The sequence below is a fragment of the Pagrus major genome, chromosome 12 (genome assembly GCF_040436345.1).
Source record: "Pagrus major chromosome 12, Pma_NU_1.0".
Classification (NCBI taxonomy): domain Eukaryota; kingdom Metazoa; phylum Chordata; class Actinopteri; order Spariformes; family Sparidae; genus Pagrus; species Pagrus major.
This window is the reverse complement of record NC_133226.1, coordinates 784,181-804,781: the sequence shown is the minus strand read 5'-3', so window position 1 is coordinate 804,781 and position 20,601 is coordinate 784,181. Positions and strand designations below refer to the sequence as shown.

The following is a 20,601-nucleotide window of genomic DNA, read 5'->3' as shown; positions in this document are numbered from 1 at the left end:
AATCTGAAGTAACACCAGAACTGTTACTTCTTCACACTCTGTTGATAGGGTTAGTTCATTTTTTGAATGTTTTAGAATCAAAATATTTCCAGATCTTTCAAAAATGCATGTTGTTGTTTTTTTTTGTTCATTCTGCCTGAGATAACAAAGAATGTCAATATTCTCTTTGGAGGAGGCATTCAACACAATCTTTTTTTCTGACAAAAGTCAATCTGCCTGCCTCAGATTGTGAAAATAAAACAATAAAATAATTAGCGATCCTACATAGGCCTATTTATAGAGCTATTCATTTTATAATCGTCATTATTAATTATTATTTGCTAGAAACATACATCGGGCCAAATCAAACCTACTTTGGGCCCTACTTTGGCCAGCCCTGTTCTACAGTATACAGTACAGTGCTTTGCATGTCTTTGTTTAAGTAAAATTCCACCTCCCTCCCCTCCTACCTGCTCACAACAACAAAACGGTGCCAAATGTCAATTACCTGAAAGTGAATCAAGGTGGAAAGAAAACAAAATGCGCATTTCGGGTTTTCCATTAACAATAAAAATTATTAACATACATTTTAAAACATACAAAAACAAACAATACAAGGCAGAAGGATGATAGAAGGCCCATATCATTCCAACATTAACAACAATAATCTGTTATTGATTTAACAGTTAAATGTACTGACAGAACTGGACATAACCTTGCTTCAAATCAAGTATTAGTAACGAGATGATCACAATCATACTTCTCTTCAATGAAAAATAGAACACACATAGAAGTGCAAAAACCAACAGATCTCTGGGAGAGTCTGTCTTGTTTTTTTGTTGTTTTTTTTTAGTGCGGTTATAATAAGAGCTTTAATCTGCCTCGGCTACTAACTACATCACAGGAAGTACACAGACAGAAGATTTTACGTACATTTCTCTGTTCTGTGCATTGATTCAGCTGAGCCATGTGATTAGTCAAGCAAATAATGGCTCTGCAACCTGTTTCCTTTCTCAGTTTGCATTATTATGTGACCTGGTTTTAAGAGGAGAATAAAATGATAACTAAATATTCACTCATAGTAGAGGATGCATTAAGTGCTCCAAGGTCCAATCCATAATTTCACAACCTCAAAAACTTGATATATCTGAAGTCTCAGTTATTCATTGAAAATTAACCTTTTTTGTCTTTTTAAAAAAATGACAGATATTTGGTGTACTCCTTTGCCTTGATTAAGGCTCTTTGCAGATTCCTTTCCAGTATAAAAAAGTAGCTGGCTGACAAATGATGCAAGTGGCAACTTTAATCTGGATATCGGTGACTAGCCAGTAGAAACAGCTTGATTCTAACCTTACAGTATATTCAATTGTGCTCAAATACATTAAACTACAAGTTCAAATCAGTACAGAACAGCCGTATGGAAAACCTTCTGTCTTGAGTAAATCCAAATAAAATAAAATGAACATTTGTGAAAAAGGAAATGTAAATCTTCATCTTATCTTTTTATTCACTAAAGACGACTGTGTCCTCTCTTACTGCATACATGCTGTCCAACATACCAAATCCTCTCATGGGCTTTGGACAGAAACTTGTTTTTTTCAGTCGGCCAGAAGAGCATCGGATCTACACCACGAGGAGTTCGTAATCATTTTGTTTGCATGTTAACACAAACCGGGATACTTTTGTTGAACAAGTGAACTGGAATTAAGCTTCCGATGCTTAACAGTATGACGACTGGTGAGAACTTCACTGTATAACTACAGTACATTTGTTTTCCTTGTAGATTCTGATGAGAAATAAAGTCCAAAATACTCATGAACTGTCCAGGTAATATTCTACGTAACTCCTCCCCCGGGATCTAGGGTGCCTTAAACCATGTTGTCCGCTTCTTAAATCAACAATGTGTGACATTCAGAATACATCACCGTGTTCAAAGTTCAAACAGAGGAAGAAGAACCCAAGAAATCCAAAACCCGGGTGTTTGTCCGTCTGTAACAAGGTATTTAACAAAGAAACTGCCAAGGACAGAAAGGGCTTTGGCCAAGTTTCAGTTTAGTTCTCCATCTTCTTACTCTTCATTGGTGACTTAGAAAAGACAGCACAAGAGCAAATCCAAAGGCTTTAGTGAAATCACGAGGAAAAGCTGTCCGACCTTCTTTAACATCAAACAACTTCACAACAGGAAGAGGTTTTGGCAATGATAAAAGCAAAAAGCAAAAAAAGCCCCCATCTCTTTTTCTTTTTAAATCAGTTTTTAACTGCAGACGTCTTTAGATGAACATATGTTGACCCCCTTCAAGAATATTCAGGTGACGTTGATGAAACAGAGCCTGTGAGAGCAGTATAGCTTATGATGAAGGAATCTGTCTTGTTCTTCCCAACAACCAGGACTGAAATCCCACGTAATTAACCTTCCTTCCAAACAAAGGGGCCATATAAATGAATGTTTATTTGTCATGAACTATTAATTTTTTGGCTTTGTTCTTTCTCCTTAGGTTTCGAAGGCTTCAGAAAGTCCCCTAAGTTTAACTACGAGGTTACACTCTTTTTACCTGTCTTATGGATCTCAGTTATATGGGAGCCCACTTCAGCAAAAAACAGAAGAATAAATGACACGTTAAGAAAACATGAACATTCTCTTGGTAAATCAGAATTATGAGCTTAAGTGATGATTTTTTGTTAAATTTATAAGAAAAGTTATGAACTAATGCAAAATTATAATATTAGGTACATTTAAATTATGATTTTGTGAATCAACATTCACAAGTAAAAATGTTTGGCTTACCAATTTAAAACTATGACATAATAAGCCAAATTCTGTGATTTAAGTAAAGTAAGTAAAAATGATCATCTTTTAAAGTCAAAAACATCAACAAAATATTAGTCGAGCTATTGAAATATTTTGTCAAATTTATGATGGTAAATCAAAATTATGATGTACTGCAAGCAAAAACTTTGACTTACCATATCGAAAATAATGAGTTTTAATAAGTTATCAAATAACGACAGAGTAAGTCAAAATTCTTATGATTTGATATTTCATCATTTTGCTTTAGAAAGTCGTAATTATGACTTTGTATCTCATCATTGACTTTTGAGTCATTGAGTATTTTTGTTTTTATTACCATTTACTATCATCGTTTTTTTTCTTTTCCTGTCAGATATGGCCTTCCATGCAGTTGTGATGCTAGTCGTTATTGGATGAGACAGATTACATTACTACTAAATACCACTGAACTGTTTATTCCTGTCTTAGAGAATCCCGAAAACAACCCAAGTTTCCATCGTGACAGGAATTGTTTGTTTATCTTGTTTTAAATTTTTACTTTCTGAAGCCCCTTCCACCAACCAGATCCAGATTTCATTTTTACGATGGGAGTCTGCCCATTCTTCTGTGGCTAGATGCATGAGCTGATGTAGGAAACATGACAAAAAATCTTTACAAATTTTCGTTTTGTCATGTTTCCATTCTGCCAGGATGAGCACAGCAAGAGAAGAGTTGGCTACTATCAAATGTTTCAGTGAAGTTGTTCACTATACACAATGAGCTGTGTCACATATCACCCTGCCCAAAAGTTTCCTCTGCAGCCAGCTAACTGGATGAAGTTAAGACACTTAAAATGAATTTGAAGGATTAGTTTCTTATTCCTAGAGGAAAAATAGAATTTTGGACACCTTTGCCCATCTCAGAAAGATATTAAGGGGTGGAAGAGTAACGTAAAACCATGGCCATTTTTAATCTATTTCTATAGTCTAAGAAGGCCATAGATGAGTCTTCAATTACACCAAGCTGGGTTTTTTCCCTGTCTTCAACATTTCCGAACACAAAAACAAGGCCATTGTCAACAAGTTTCTATCCTTTTTCTTTTCAGTCTTTACTCCTGTCTTTGATCGTCAAAGGAACAAGCTCTTGATCAAATGCTTCAGATGTTTAAACATGTGCTGCATTTTGTTTCCGCCATGTTGGAGGGGCTCAGGACATCCACAAAGTCTTATGAAGTTTTGACCAGGTCATAGACGTAAATGAGGAAGTCGTCGTCAAATTTGATGAAGTAGACAGAGGGCTTGGCCTCCACCTGATGGATGACCATTCCTGTTCGTTTGCCGCCATCCTCTTTGGCGTACTCGACCTGTTTACCCACCAGGCTGTCCACCACCTCGCCAGGTTCCCTCTCTGCTGGGACGCTGTCATCTACAGAGGGACAAAGAGATGTTAGGATAAACTGTATTAACATGTCCTGCATCTTACCTGGTTTTTATTCTTATAGTCAAAAAACACATATAAAGAAACTATTTTGGAAAACACAGTACTTGCCATCACAGAGACAAAATCTCCTTCACATAATGTATGTGTAAATGTTAAACATACTGAAACGGTAAAACTGAAAACAAAGTAAATTTTTAAATAAACAACATTTAAAAAATTAAGAAAATGTAACTTTTACACTTTCACGTTTAAAAAAGAAAAGATACAAAAAAAAGAATAAAATGACCAAAATTAATAGTGAATTAGATTAAGAAACTAAAATACCCTATCCCCTTATTTATAATAACATTACCTAATTAAATGAAATATGTTAAAAAGTTACCACCTGGTTCAGATGTGTTCCTCCTTAAAATCTCTACCTCTCTAAGGTTCAGAAAAAAAAATATTGAAAATAATTATTTCACTTACTGGAGTCGGGCATAATGCGGAGGTCTCCCTCTTTGTAGTCGTCCAACAGCTGGTACATGTAGAGGACAGGGTCTTTCTCGTAGGTTATGTAGAACCAGGTGGTCATGATAGGAGCCCGGGCCAGCACCATCCCCCTCCACTCCTCCTTCGGACCCTCCTCCGTCTCAAACATGTGCTCCACTGCTTTACCTATCATAGTGTCTGCTAGGTTGACATCTGTTAGACGGGATTTAGCTGTGTGGATAAAAATTTATATCACAACACAGTCACTCTCCAGGCAGTAATATGTACATATTAACAACAACATGAGACTCCAAAACCTGGGGACCTTTGTTGCATATTACACCCCTCTCTCTACCCTTTTTTCCCTGTCTGCCTCTTCACTGTTGACTGTCAAACTTAAGGGCAAAAATATTGCTCAATGTTAGCATGTTATGTTTTACCAAAATCAAGACTCTACTATACTAAACATTAGTGGGTTAAACTAACAAGCTTAATATTATGCTATGGTCTGCCAAATTTACATGCTAATATACGAAACATTGCCATGTTACACTAACATGCTAACTGTTAGCATGTTATACTGTAACACCAATATTATTATGTAACTGTACAAAACATTAACGTGTTACAATGATATGCTACATATTAGCAAGTTTTAATGTTAGCATGTTATATCTGCTGAAATTAACACTACTATACTAAATTTAACAAGAAGATTGTACACTTACAAGATAAATGTTGGCATGTGACCTTGTTTTTAATGGTAACAAGGTTATATAATAAACATTAACACACTACTACACAAAGAAATATTATTCTAAATGCTATTATGTTTTGTTTTGCCAAGAAAAATTGTTTATGAATATGTTAAGTAAATGTTTTATACTTTTTTGTTGGTAAAAAATAATTGTGAGGCCTTCTTTCCCCACTGTGTTCAGGGGGTGTGATCCTGTTCTCAGTTCAGTCTTACCCAGTCTGTCAGGGAGCACTTCCAGCCCTTGAACCCTCTCATCTTTATGAAGTTCCAGACCATAAACACAGTCGAAACCATCGTACTTTATCAGATAGAGAGACGGGTTCACTGGCACCTGGTGGACAAACATTCATTTGAAACAATGTTTTTTAGTCGTTCTGGTGCTTCTTTCCACACACCCTGTGACAATTGTTTACATCAGGACATTCGTGTCAAAAATGATACATATTTTAGTTTGCTGGAAGCAGGTAGCAGTGTAGCAGTTAGCATGCAGAGCTAAGTAGTAGTGAGAGAATAAGCACTACATTTTTATTTTGGACTGTCTAAAGGTCTACACGTATTATATGGAAAACATGTCTATATAACAACTTTTGTGCCTGCCTGAACTACTGCTGGGCTCCATTAATCCCTCCCTCCCTCACTTTTTCACTCATCACTTGACCCTCTGTTTACCTGGTCGAGCACTGTTCCTTTCCATACAACATGTCCTCCTCCTTCCTTCCAGACATGTTGGATCCTGCAGCCAACAATGTCGCGTCGTGGCTGTGACAGAACTTTGGTGGTTGGACCCAGGCTGCTCTTATGTTTTCTTCCAGGAGGCATGAAACAATAGTCAACATTATCCGTTTTTTGGTTTGTGTTTACTGTTCATACTTTGGGCAGCATCTGTTGAATTCCCCAAGATGATCTAATATTCACTTCTAGGGGACATTATTTTTGTTATAATAAAAACACAAATGAGCTGCAAAGCATCTTCACTCACTTATGGGTATTCTTTTTCTTCATCATATTTGTAGAAACACCTGCATTCCCTGTGGAAAAAAATAAATCACATTCCTCAAACACTCTACAAATAAAATGCTGGTGGTTTTGTGTATTCCACCACATTTTCTAGAATACTATATTTTTACATCTACTTGGGTAAATTAAAGGTTTATTTCAGCCAATCCAGAGTTGGTTATTGTTGGAAAGACGAAGCAAGGTGGTTTTTGGAGGGGATTTGGTGAGAGCAACACAGTGGGTGTTTCTGGTTAAACAAAATATATATTCATATTTTAACAAAAACCTATCTCTACAGCAATCCTTTCCATAATATTGTCATAGTCTTAGAAAAACAACCTCAGCCCATCAGTGACAAATACAAGCACTTGCTTGTGGGATTCCCACAAGGATCCCACAAGGATTACATTGCAGCCACTGCAGGCCCTGATGCGGTTGAGAGGCAATCCACTGGACTGAACCAAAACTTTTTGTACCTTTTTTCATTTACACACCAAAAATATGTAAATTCAGGGCCCAGGTTTAAAAATAATGGAATTCCCCTTTAAGTTTTTGTCATGAAGTAATACAATGAGCAGAGACTGTAATGAAAACTCGCCTTGGATTCGTGTTTGTGGACACTTTAACACAATACAATCATTCTTAATTTGTGGCATTGATAGTGTGATAATGTGTAAACCACATCCACCTCTTAGTCTGCATCAGCATGTGATGATATCCCATCTTTGACAACAGAATACAACTTGGCTAAATAAGGATTGTGACGGATTTTTTATACACACAAAGGTATGCTGATTTTGAAAGAAAACAACCAAATCCCATGAAAAACAACTCAAAAACAAGTAATACCATTATGTAGTGTCTGTAATTTATATGTTAATCACTGTGTTTGCGGTGTGTGATTACTGCTCTGACCTGCATCAGCTGTGTCTCTGTGTCCCGGAGTGCTCTTCATTCATCTGGAGGCAGGGAGGCAGCCAGGCTGCCCAGCCACACAGCTACAACACAGACCTGTCCAGGGCTTAAACAGGAGGAGGTGGAGGAAGAACAAAATGTTTAAATGCCACAAAAAAGACAAAACAAAAAAACAGCTGAAATCTGTCCAGGATTCACTATCCTGCTGGGCTGGATTCAGTTCATATATGACCTTTACTGATATCTACTGTTGACAAGCAGGAATTAAACACAACATCAAGAGTATCTGACAAACTGCACCCGACTGCCAAGGCTGACACAGATCATCATTTTATGTTATGTTGTCTATGAATCACGGTTAACTGGTCACCATCATTCAGCTTGATATTATATGACATTGTCTTGATGATGATATTGATTGTCTGAAGCTGGAGGTTGTACAACCAGTGTGCTCCTTCTTGTTCAATACTCCCACCAACTGTATAAAACTACTCCGACACATTTTTTGACTTTTGGTATGCAACATATAGCACGTCAGCAATCATTAATCATAAGAATGTTCCATTAACATGCTAAAAGTTGCATGTCATCATATTCCAACAAAGTAATAAAGGTAAGGTAAAGGTAAATTTATTGTCATTTTTTCAAACACAAGGGTTTAAAAACAAAAAACAATGTTTGCTACTACATCTATATAATCATTAGCATGTTATACTAACATGTTGAATGTTAGCTTATCTTGATTTGCCAACATGAACATGCTGATATAACGAATGTCAGCATGTTAAAAGTTAAAAAATGAGGGTATTTAAAAATCTATCTAATGAAACTCAGGTGATATTTTGATACTAGTGTTGATATTGGCACTAATATTAAAAGGCTTCTTCATGGCAGTGATCCTATAAACCTTTACAATAACTTAAACAATGTCTGTTTTTTACAAATGAATCAAATGAACACAATGTGACATTATTTATCTTGAAATTGTACATGTCTTGTCAGTCACACACTTCAGTACAGACAAATTCAAGGCAGTAAAAGATAATGCAGGTTTAGCTGTATTCACCTAGTCTGCAGTGCTCAGGAGTGTTGATGAGATGTGGGTATTCAAGACTGAGGGCTGCTCATCTGTAGAGCCCCCTTTGCTTCACATGAAGAAGAATCGCATAGACCTTCATTGATTAAGACTTTAAGAAATGAGTTATATGTATGTATATATATATATATATATATATATATATATATAAATATTACATTGTTAGTGTGTAAAATATATAATCTATAAGCAAGCTCTTTAACAAGTAGCCTCGGCTAAATGTATTATTTTGCTTCCCCTGCCTCCTTTTCCGAACATTAGGATCAGACCCAGCTTGGATTCAGACAGGTATGATTGATTTAAAACACGTTTTCAGTCCTAGGTCTTTGGTTGCAACTTGATATTTCTTTTGGTTTCTATTTTCAATCTTTATCTTGTGACAATGCTTTGCTTACAGTCTGGTTAAGTTTTCAAAAAAAAACAAAACAAAAAAACATTTGAATAACATCATGTTTTCGCTTAACATACCTGTTTTTTTCACCACAAACATGGCCGGAGATGCCCAGAGGACTCATTAAAAAAATCCAGTGGTGTCATGCATACAAATGTGGCAAAGCTGGCTGTGTCGCCTGTGCACTGCCATCTGATCCTCCCAAATGTCAGGTATTAAACATGTAATGTGAACATGATATGAATGACACGTTTGAAGAAGTGTCAATATGGTGCATGGCCATATGACATTGCATATGACACATGTAAACGTGATAGTGTCGGTGTTTTGCAGAAACCTTAACTGCTTACATTTTTTCCTGGGCTGTACAGTGTACACAGGTGTGATGTGGAGACAATATTTCTGGTTGTGAACAGCAGAGGGCGACATGACTTTGCCTGTCTGACTGTGTCTGCGACTCTGCTCCGACAGTGAAGGTGTCTAATGAATCCTGATTCTGTATCCTCTGGTTGACATTCCTGAACTCTGACTGCAGGCTGCATTATTCATAGGCAGGAATCACACTCTTTGTGTTTTAGTTATCACAGTCGCACTTTGGTCTAAGGCTTCACTCAAAACATCAGATCAGTGTCTGACAGCGCAACCAGTCATTCCACAAAAGATAAAATGTGAGTATTTTAAAACCAATCTAAACCAGGTAACTTACCAGACTATATTATGTCATGCTGAAAAATTACCAAACAAAAATGTGGACTGTAAGGGAGTAGTGTAAGTTCAGCCCACAGTGCACCAGCCTCCAAAAGGTTTCATGTTCTGAACATGAGACTTTAAATATTGACCATTGGAGCCTGTGAGGAAGGTCTGCAGTGTATTATTTATGTGCAGGCAGGGTGTTACGTAACACGTTTGTCCCTCAAACTGCTTATTGTCCTCTTCACTGCCAAAGACCTTCCAGGAAAAAGTCTCCTAACTACAGTCATCATTAATGTAAAGGAATACTGAAAAAAATTAAAAGTCGTCAAGTACAATGGAAATAAGAACAAGACAAGACTACAAGACTATTTTGTTGACACATAAACAGACATACCTCACCCATACCTACTAGGGATGGGCAATGATTTTCGATTATTCGAACAGTCGTTAAATCATAAATAATCGATTAGTAAATCATGTCTGAAAAAAATATTCCTTTGTTTTACTGATGCCTTCCGCACGGGGGCAGTATAGCATTTGATACGCTGTGTGATGGGCTGACGTTAGATGCCAACGTAGAAGAAGAAACAAGCAGGAGCCATGGAGAGAGCGCTGCAGCCGTCAAAAAGTTCTGTGTGGAACTATTTCAAAAAAAAAAAATGAAACAGAGATGCGGTGTAATCTCTGCGAGGCAAAGCTTGCATATCACAAGTCTACGACAGCAATGCACAGTCATATGAGAGCGAAGCACCCGATAGAAAGTGGAGGTCAATGGCCAGCTTTCTCACTAGACGAAGTACATTTGATGCCAGACATGCGGAGCAAACGACGTCCCTCATTTCAAAGATGATTGCAAAAGACATGCTCCCCATCAGCTTCGTTGAAGGTGAGGGTTTTTGGAGTTTGATGGCATTTGTTGAGCCAGAGTTCATGGTCCCATCAAGAAAAACCATTACAGCAAGACTTGAAAAACTTTTTGATGCTAATGCAAGTGAGCTGCGCACTCGGTTAACGAGTGTTGAAAAACTGTCTGTGGGGGGGGGGGATTAGTCGAAAAATAATCAATTAGTTCCCTGTGATTATCGAATAGTAGTTCTGCTTGAAATGCCCATCCCTAATACCTACGTCGTTTTGCGACCTGACCTGACTAAACCGACTGGTACTGGTTCAGCCAAATTTGACACCAAAACCCAACCAAAGACCCAAAGCTATATTTTTTCTTATTCTTTTCATTACTGACTGTTAGTCCATCAGCCTAATGCAACCAAATGGCTAGCAACACAAATACACATGGCACAGTCAAAGAAAGAAAGGAAAAAAAATCTCAGTAAATTATATAGGTTTTAGACTGATGGTAAGAAACAACATAACATTAGAGAGGGTCAACTTAAGCTTTGTGAAATTGTGATGGAAATCTTTCACAGAAAAATTTACATTTTACAGATGCAACAGTTAATTTGGGATGCATTTGTAAATAGTCACTCCAAGTACCAGAGAGCAATCTGCCACAACCTGGACTGTCTGGACAGTGTTTCATGAACAGCTGAAATAGCATTCCTAGCTAACTACAGCAACTGTGGACCGATGGGTGAATTAACCAAAATAATTCAACACAGAACAGAGAAGAGAGAGCTGTTTGTGTGTGTGTTACATAGCTAACTAGCTGGTACCTTGCTCTTCTAAAACATCGGCATATTGTCAAAGTAGTAGCATCTCTTAATTTACCATCCTCCTCAATGTCGACATACTCTTGCACAAAGGTGCAACAATTTGTGTTATAGTACATATAAATAGGAAAATCTTTAGTCGATTGTCTGACAGTTGACCATTCATTAATTTATACAGAAGAGCATGCTCTAGCACTTTGAACATCCACGCTCTCATTTTAGTGTAGTGCATCAGATTTACAAATGAACCCCTCGAAAATTACAGTGATTATTCGATACTACAACAAAATATTTTCAAAACTGTGTCAGTACATTTTCAATTTGCATTAAAAAAAATACGGAACTCATGAGTTCAGGAGTTATTTTTGTTTTATTCAGACAGTTTTATCAAAGCTGGCACTTAAAGGAGGCATATTGTGCTCATTTTCAGACTCAACATTTTATTTTGGGTTACTTCTAGAATAGCTTTTCATGCTTTAGTTCTCAAAAAACAGATTTTTACTCATGCTGCCCAGTGCTGCAGCACTGTAGTCCCCCCCTGTTTGAAACACTCTGTTTTAGCTCCTGTCTCTTTAAAACTCAGAGTCTTACTTACTGCTGGTTAGGAGTGTCCCATGTCATATCATATCACTCACAATAACACTACGCTAAAAACAAATTCATTATTATTAATTCCGAATTGTTGATGTCAGGGCCGGAAAAATAAACTCAAGTATTACCTTTTGCAATTTTTTTTACTAATACTATTTTAATACTAGTATTTGTAAAACTTGCAAAAAAAGCCAACAACAACATTACTACATAACCTATTGTTTAAGTTTCCTGCAGCATCAAACCACCGCCTCACCCCCCTCTTAATTAGACTTACCCAGCGCAGTCAACACGCTGGAGTTACCTGTAACTGAAACGTGAGATAAATAATAGCTAATCAGCAATCATGTCAAAAAAAGACCAAAGCCCTCTGGTGCCCATGGAAGAAAAAGAGGAGGAAAAGAGGAGGAAAAATGGGAAAGTGAATGAAGTAATGTGATGAATTGCATGGTAGTTACTGTTGGAGCAGAGTGTTTCTAGCTTAGTCTGGAAGATGGGCCCTAACAACTCTGAAACTCAGAGCTCACACGTGTTCTTAGTGACTCAGTAAGAACACTCCCACACAGAGTTTAAGAGCCAGCCTACTCCTCTCCAGCTAGTTAGAACTGAAGAAGCCTCTTGGTTGAGAGGTGAAATGTCTTCAAGAAACAGAAACAAGTCCAGTTGCCTACGATACAGCACCTAGATTTACCATGACCTGGATGACTGAGAACCTTCATCAACATAGGCTACATTTACTCAAGTACTGTACTAAAATACACTTTAGAGGTACTTTACTTGAGTATTTCTCTTTTATGCTATTTTATACTTCCAATCTATACTTCCACTCTCGCTAGCTCCACCTCCAGCAGCAGCAACGGTAACATGTTGTATACACATTGATGCTTCAGCATTAACAAACTAATTATGTAATTTATAATAATATATCGGTCAGAGCGGCAAAAACAGTACGCCTCTTCTCTCTTCAGATGCACAGATGAACAAAATATTTGTTCCCACGCCTGCAGATCCTCGGCCACCTGCAGACACCTCCACCTCAGCAGCTTCCAGCAATGCAGCAGCAAGTGCTCCTGTCCCCCTCACCTCAGACAAGCCCAGTGATGCAGCATCAACTTCTACTGTCCTCTCCATGTCAGCACAGCTAGGCTCAAACTATGGGGCAAGAACATCTCAGTGAACTTTCCATCATTACAGTAAATCACGTGGTCTCACAATAGATGTCTACATTATGCATATTGCACTGAGGCTTCTGTAATATAGTTTTTGTTGTGCAATAGTCTTATTTATACTATAACTGTAAATCTGGACCGATTTCTTTGCTATTATATTTTCATGCAATAGCTTATTTATATTGTTTTTCTATTTTGTTATATGCCATCGTTTCTTTAATACTGTTTTATTTCTTAAAGAAAATCGACATAAAGTAATGCGTTTTTTTGTGTGAGTGTATGAACAAGATTCTTGTGCGATGGTAACTGAAAAGATGCAAGGTGCACCAGCTAAAATTTTGCCTAGGGCACCAAATAAGTCAGGGGTGATGGTTGATGTCATAATGTAATGGCAATGCACACAACAACAACAAGCATGGCTGAAAGCAAAAGTAACATCACTACCAGCCCCATACTGGAGGAGTTTGTTCCAAAAAAGGGAAGCGACTTCAGTAGTGTGAAAGTGGTATCTTGTCATATCATCAAGTATTATTACAGAAATAACCTGAAATATGTTATTATTTCAGGCTGAAACTAACCTACAAGAAACAAGAGACATTTTCAGCCTTTAGCTGCAGCTGGTGGCAATTTCCCTCCTGTTACCACAAGCAACTACAATTAGTCATATGTTGTGATGGGAGGCCTAACAGGTGCGACTCAACATCAGGAACTTTAGACTGAAAAATTATCAAACAGTGAATGTTTCGCTCTGTTCTCCCCCCAAAACATCTGGATTACATCAAGTCCCAGCACTGCCCAAACTGTGAAGACATTCAGACTACAGCTGTGTCACTGAACAAGAACAATAAAGCTAGAGTTTTTTCTAGTTTTTTTAATACAAGCTCTGGTACACTGACTCCGCCAGAAGCATCTTTTCAGCAGGTTACTGTATTTAAAAAAGAAACACTTGTAAGTACTTACAAAGTAAGTGTTTACAACCCAGTCTGATATGGCAAGGTAGAAACCTTTCATATTTCAATATTAACAAAAGCAACACCTTAATCTTCATGGAAGCTACTTAACCTTCCCAAATCTGCAAAAAGCATTTTCAAGATTTTAATTCGGCAATTGAAAATTATTTTGCAGTAATGACAGCTTCATTGTGAGTTAGTGCTCAGCTGTATACCACTTTTTCATCTAACAACACCACCAGTCAGCGTGTCCACGCAATCTTTATAAGGTCCCAGACACACCAAACTGGCAGCAAAGAACTAGCAGCGACAAAGGCCAACTGTTGCGTTGCCTCACATCACTACTGTCTCGTCCAAAAACCTAAACTTGAACACTCAACAAAGACACATACGATAAAGCACCACACCTATCATTTTGACACCACTCTTGCTGATATAGCCACTTCTAAACGAGAACATGTTCGATAAAAAAAAAAAGTCAGCCTATGGTCTTTTCATTGTTGAAATCATGGAAACTACAGTGACAGGCTCAAGGGGCTTTCCGTTTCTTTTGCTGTTTCGCTTCTCGTGCACTGATCCACTTAGCTGAACAGCTGATCGGCGTGCCTTTTCTCACCAACAGGCTCCATCGCCGATTGGACATGTTCAGTCGGCTGAAAAGCCACCAACAAGTGCCAATTAGTGCCCAAGGTGCAGGACACACAGCAAAAACTAGGGCCACAGATGCTCACTGATGGCCCACCATTGGCCAATGGCTGACTGTTGGCCTGGTGTCTCATGGTCCTTACATGTGAATCCACTACATCAGAGTTCTGCTTTGTGAAAGCATCTAACTGAATTTCTAATAAGAACTGAAAGAATTATGAAAAGTTAGCTGTGTGATGTAGTACCTCAGCTCTTTTCTCAGTAAATGCTAGGGCTACATTTAATTTAAGTGATGAAAGTGTACGCTAGTTTGCCAAGTATAATTGAAGATTAGCACTGATTCCTACAAGTCAGGGAGTAAAGTACAGACTGCTGAAATGTGGCTAGGGGATGGGTGATGTCAGCAAATATATAGCAAATATTTTCTTTGCGTTTGACACAGCCAGCACAGGTTTTCTACTCTTCAGCAAGAACCGGAGGTGAGATTTTAACTTGGCTAATCTGTACCCAACAGCATGTTTTGAAAAGGCACTGAACTAATAAAATAAAACTTATCATAGGTGTGATTGGCAAAGGACAAAAAAGCAGGAAAACATACGGCGCACCTACCATGACGCAGGAACAGCAACCCCCCGCCCCCCACCACCACCACCAACCTGGCCTGCAGGGTTTAACGTTACTTTGCTAGCCCAGAATCGTTTTACATTAATGTTAATGGCAACATGACAAAAATGATCAATGGATCACTTTTTTAAGTTTAAGTAGACCTGCATATAAAAAGGAAAGACAATATTGGCTTTGCCTACCTGAATCATCGCGTTCACCATCTTGTCAACTGAAGCTGTTCACGTGAGTAGATTGTTGCGCAGGGTTTACTTTTTCTTTCTGTCTTGCTTACTAGGGCTGGACGATTATGGAAAAAATAATAATCACAATTATTTTGATTGATATTGAAATCACGATTAATAAACACGATTATTAATTGATTTTAAAAAAAAGTGTTTATTGAGCCACTAAAACTCAACTTTAAATATAACTTTTAGAAAAACAACCAGAAATAAATTAGTAACAAGTAAAAAAGTAAAATAATAATATATATAAATAATAATAAAAATAATAGCAATAAAAAAAACAAATAAATACCCAGTCTACATGCACTCAGACTGTTCTCCCTGCAGTTTGCTTCCTACAAACTGAGGTTTTTGGCAGGAACATCAGTCTTTTCACTTCAGGCTTCTTCTGGTTTCAGTGATCGAATAATAGCAATACCTATGTAAAAACCACTTGGCTTGACCACAGATCCGTTGTGGTGGCAAAATACTCGGCAGTGGAGACATCTTTTTCAACTTCAGCGTGACATTTATCATACAAAGCAGGCAGTGCAACTCTGCTGAAGTGTTTGCGGGATGGCAACACGTACCGCTTGTCCAAAGTCTTGACCAGTGTCTTGAACCCTGGGTTGCTAACTGTACTGATGGGGCACATGTCCTTAGCTAGCATGAATGTCACAGCCTCCGTTATCTCTCGCTGTCGCCGGGAGCCGGTGGGATATGGAGCGGCATTGTAAAGAGTGTCCTCAATGGAGGACTGTGTTGCGGTGGCGGTGGCTGAAGTTGACGCTCTTGCACTTTTTTGGGTCTTTTGCTCCGTCAATACTTTGTCATAGACCACTTTATGGCTGAACTTTAAATGGTTAAATAAATTTGTCGTGTTGCCCTGGGGTGCAGACACGACGGCGTGACAAACTTTGCAAACAATCTCTTTCTGCTCCACGTCTGACGATTTGAAGCCAAAATGTCTCCAAATGACCGAACTTGTCCTACCTTTCTTTTCAACTAAAGGCTCAGGCTGCTTTTCTGCCATGTTGTCAATCGCTCGTTCCACAATTGACACAGGCGACACAGGTGCGTTCACTGTGCTTTTACAGCGCAGTAATTTGCATACACGCCGCGCGGCGGCACATTAATCGTTTTTCTTCGATTACAGTGTTTTCATGATCGTGAGAAGTCAAAATCGAAGTCGTGATCAAAATTCGATTAATCGTCCAGCCCTATTACTTACTTTGCATCTTGGTGTCACGTACATCACATTACTGCATGAAAATATCTAATAATCTCATCCAAACCATTAGCCAAGCCCAAATTTTAAATACAATTATTTTCTCCATTGTCTTGTCAGGTCAGGCTATTCTGATCATGCTATGACATCTTCTCGTTGTGCAGATGGCTCTAGAGGCAGTATTTTCTAACCATGTCGGGGGAGTTATTCTTATGCGTTTTAGAATAATGTCACTTGCCAGGTCATGTAAGGGGTAGACTACAGAATTTATTATACTTGTCAAAACGAAAATAGGAACTCCACTATGTCTCTCTTTACATTTATTTTGTCCCTTTGTTGGCTTCAGCTAAGAAAGAAATAGTTCGCCCCACACGTCCAAAATTCTTAGAACACATCAGATAACCTTCTGCAAAGATTGCAGGCTCTTCGGTGGAGCTCTGCTTTGAATGAAGTTCCATCGTGACAAATGAATGGACTACTTGCAGAGTAACATGAAGACATGAATCAGAGGCACAAAAAACTTTGACAGCAGTGAGCAATCATTACAACCCGTGCCTTTAATGTGATTTTGGTGCTTTGAAGAAAATAAAGCTTTGGGTTGTAGATTGTCCTCCTCACATTGTGGGAAGACATATGTGCTGCAGATGTGTTAAAAGTATACAGTTTTGGGTACCACTGGTCTGGAAGACGAAAACACACTGCTCTAATCTTCAACTCTTGCTCAGTGAGAGATGAGCGTCAGCAGGTGGGTTGTAGTTTTGCCTGCTGGATCAGAATCTAGTTAACCTTTGATTTGGTGACAAGCTTGGTAAAGGGGGTGTAGCTCTCAGCTCTCTCAGTTCTCAGCAGACTGGAGCATTCAAATGAGGATTCAACAACTTCAGCAACAAAAAAATCCCACCTCTGCGCACGCTTTTACTTTATTATTGACTGCATTAGAAAGAGAAATGCAAAAATGGATAGGTATGTGTAAAGCTGTGCCAAACTAGACACTGTGTTAAGGTTTCTACTGCTTTCAGTCTGACATTACACTTTGACAGTTGTTTTAGCCACGATTCTTGTGTCTTTCTTTTTTCCCGTTTTAAGCTTGAACGAGGTTGTTTGGCCACCATCTAGATAAATAGCTAGGTTAAAATTTTTATATATTTAGTCATCATCTGCACTGACAAACGAACAAGCAGGTTCTGCCGGGCCAGCGTCAGCCATGTTGTTCGGATATTTTACTATTATTTACAGCCAATATCAAGTCAAAATGGGGCGCGTAGGGGCTTCAGACAAGCGGACAACGAAAAAACTGTCCGTCAGCATTTCTGCGGAAAAGACAGAAATATCCCAGACAGAAAGACAGCGGTGGCAGACTGGGTTAGTTCTCCGTCTGTCTGCAGCTGCTTCCCCCGCCCCTCCCCCGCCAGACCAACCGTCGGCGGGAGAACGCCACTGACAAAACGAGCGCTCAGCGTGTGTTGTATTTCGCTGTTTACCTGCGGGCTGACGAGCGAGCTGAGAGACAGGTGCATGTTTGTTTCTGTCTTACCGTTATTATTTTTTAAAAATGGAGGTCGAAGGGGGCTGCAGCGGGTTTTCTCGCCTCCTGCTGTCTGTCCACAGCGCCCGTTTCGACTTCACAGGAACCTGCATAGACTCCACGGCCATCTCACCACGGAAAGTAAAGGTAGACACGGTGAAAGGCGGGATATCCGGTTAAGCCTTTCACAATAAATGCGGCGGTAACTGAGATGAGACCAAAAAAAGAGGTGAACATATATTTTATTTTTAAAAAAAAATGAAATGAAATAAGAAGAGGTAGCTGAGGCTGTGGTAATCTGATGCTAGATTTCTTTAAAGGAACAATATTCCCCTGTCTTCCCCAGTTTCAGGAGGATATCAGTTTTATGTCTACAGAGGTCCAAGAGTGTTTAGCCTAGGTTAGCACAATACACGTTTAAACAATTAAAAAACTTTCAAATTAATGTAAGTGTTGTGTCCTGAGTAGGCCTACTGAAAAGATGCAGAAACTGAAATGGAAAAAAACGAGACACTGGTTTTAGCAGCTGTTTGTTCATCAACAACCTCACAATAGAGGCTAGGCTAAAAGAGACGACATGCAATCCAACATTAGCTTGTAGAATGTGTAGCAAATATAAGACTTTTTGCAAACATAAGTCTTTTTGTCTTCGTTATAGAGATGAGATATCAGACTGTAGTGGTAAATATCAATACAGCAAAAATAATACGGGCAATATTATGGAAATTCTGCTTTCACAAATGTAAATTTAATGGCTCACACTTTCATCCCCTTTGAACATGAGTTGCTTTTTCCTTTAAATGGATTTTAATTAGGCTACATATGAACAAAAAGGCTTGTGTTCAATTAAGAACTATGAAATTGTTTTCCGGCCCAATTGTAATCTCTTTTTTCTTCCATTTCTTCCACTTTTTAAAATCCCCTCTGCTTTATTTTCATACACATATGTTATGTGCCTCCTTAATTATTTCAAAATTAATATAATTTATATAATACTATTAAAAAAACAGCTTATGTGAAATGTTACTTTATGATCTTATGTGAAATGTTATTTTATGATCTTATGTGAAATGTTATTTTATGAGCTTATGTGAAATGTTGTTTTATACCATCACTTTGTCAATTTCTTTAAGTGAAAAACAAGAAAAAATGAGAAAAGCAGAATCACCAGTAAATATAAATAGATATTAAGCAAATAAGGTTTGTAAAACACATGTAAAGCAAACTCTGAGAATAAATGGAAGGATAAACACACACACCTATTCTTTTGCCATCGCCCTACTTCCGGCCGTATTGCTGCTAGCTTGACACCTCTCACTCGCTCTCCCCGCCCCTTGCTTGTTCTGCCAAATAGTGCAACCGAGAGGAAATACAAGGACACCGACTGGCGCATTACGCTGTTTTTCCTTGCGTAATAGTGATCCGTCCTGCTGTTGAATGCGACAGTGCAGGAGGCAGAGAGAAACAGACAGATAGACAGCCAGAGAGAAAGACAGACAGACAGACAGTGCAACCAGATGTAACATTCCAGCCAAATAATAAAATGACTCATGATACATTCTGTGTCTGAGCAGTTATCAAAGCAATATGAAACACTGTTTCATGTTCTGAATAACATGAAGTCATGAGGTTGCGTGTATATGTTTTATAAACTTGTCAGAAAAGACCACTGACAAGTTTAATTCTGGAAGATGTCGCACAAAGTATGCTGAGGAGTGAGTGTTGACATGTGAAACAGAAGTGTGAGTTTATGAATTGTTAATTTGAAATCATGACTTCTGTATCTCATGATTATGATTTATTATAATTGCTCATGATAACAACAAATGTAATGGGGTCTCAAATTTCAATATCAATTTCAATTGATTGAAATTTATCACCAGAGAGGGAGGATCAACTGAATGAAAGTGTCTTCAAATATTGGCAGGTGAGGTTTGGGTGCTTTAAAGACAGACTATTCGTTGGAGTTTGTGCTGTCAACTTTTCATGTTTGATATCTGAAAATATAGGGTCTCAATTTGTTGGTTAACAGCTCTCAAAATGTGTAACCCTGTCTGAATACTATGGGGCACCATTTTGCCAACAGGCCTGCCTAACAGATACAGTATTTGATAAGGTTTGACAAAAACATTAAGCCTCAGTTGTAATCTATGGTAGGTTCATTCACTCACTCAGACAACAAAGACTAGTGCTAATAAACATGTACACCATTAGAATGATATATAACAGTATAATGTTTTTATATAATCTTCAATGAGTAGACACATTCTGATACTTTTATCAGTGGAGGTTAGATAGTGTCTACTAACAGCCAAAGTTTTGGTATATTATCAAGCACAAGCCAGCATTATACCACATTATATTATATTGTATTATACATTATATCACATTATCTGTCACAATCTCATATTCTGTGGAGAGTTTTGGTGTTTTTCGTGCTTGGTGTGTTTCTTTCTGTTTTGCCTGCAGAAGTGCACTGAGAGGCTGGGTA

The 20,601-nt window shown here is 38.2% G+C and overlaps 1 protein-coding gene across 2 annotated transcripts; it reads right to left on the bottom strand.

Annotated features, from left to right (window-relative positions):
* Positions 1–526: 526 nt before the first annotated feature.
* LOC141006080 (spindlin-1-like) lies at positions 527–18,223 on the bottom strand. Of its 2 annotated transcripts, XM_073478191.1 has the most exons (7): positions 18,120–18,223; positions 7,326–7,431; positions 6,394–6,442; positions 6,084–6,219; positions 5,628–5,745; positions 4,655–4,888; positions 527–4,171 (listed from the first exon to the last, which is right to left on the bottom strand). In XM_073478191.1, exons 2-7 carry the CDS (start codon positions 7,363–7,365, stop codon positions 3,972–3,974), a joined length of 777 nt encoding a protein of 258 aa, XP_073334292.1. In that variant the 5' UTR covers positions 7,366–7,431; positions 18,120–18,223; the 3' UTR covers positions 527–3,971. The 2 variants fall into 2 exon arrangements, with proteins under 2 accessions (XP_073334292.1, XP_073334293.1); XM_073478192.1 differs by lacking the exon at positions 18,120–18,223 and having other exon boundaries at positions 7,326–8,352.
* Between the last annotated feature and the right edge of the window lie 2,378 nt (positions 18,224–20,601).

Excerpts from the sequence above, each read along its gene's own strand:
- LOC141006080 (XM_073478191.1), bottom strand. The coding sequence starts at position 7,365 with ATGAAGAGCACTCCGGGACACAGAGACACAGCTGATGCAG. Across the intron at positions 6,443-7,325 it reads CAGAGACACAGCTGATGCAG|GGAATGCAGGTGTTTCTACA; the intron begins GTCAGAGCAGTA and ends TTTTTTCCACAG. Across the intron at positions 5,746-6,083 it reads AAGGAACAGTGCTCGACCAG|GTGCCAGTGAACCCGTCTCT; the intron begins GTAAACAGAGGG and ends TTTGTCCACCAG.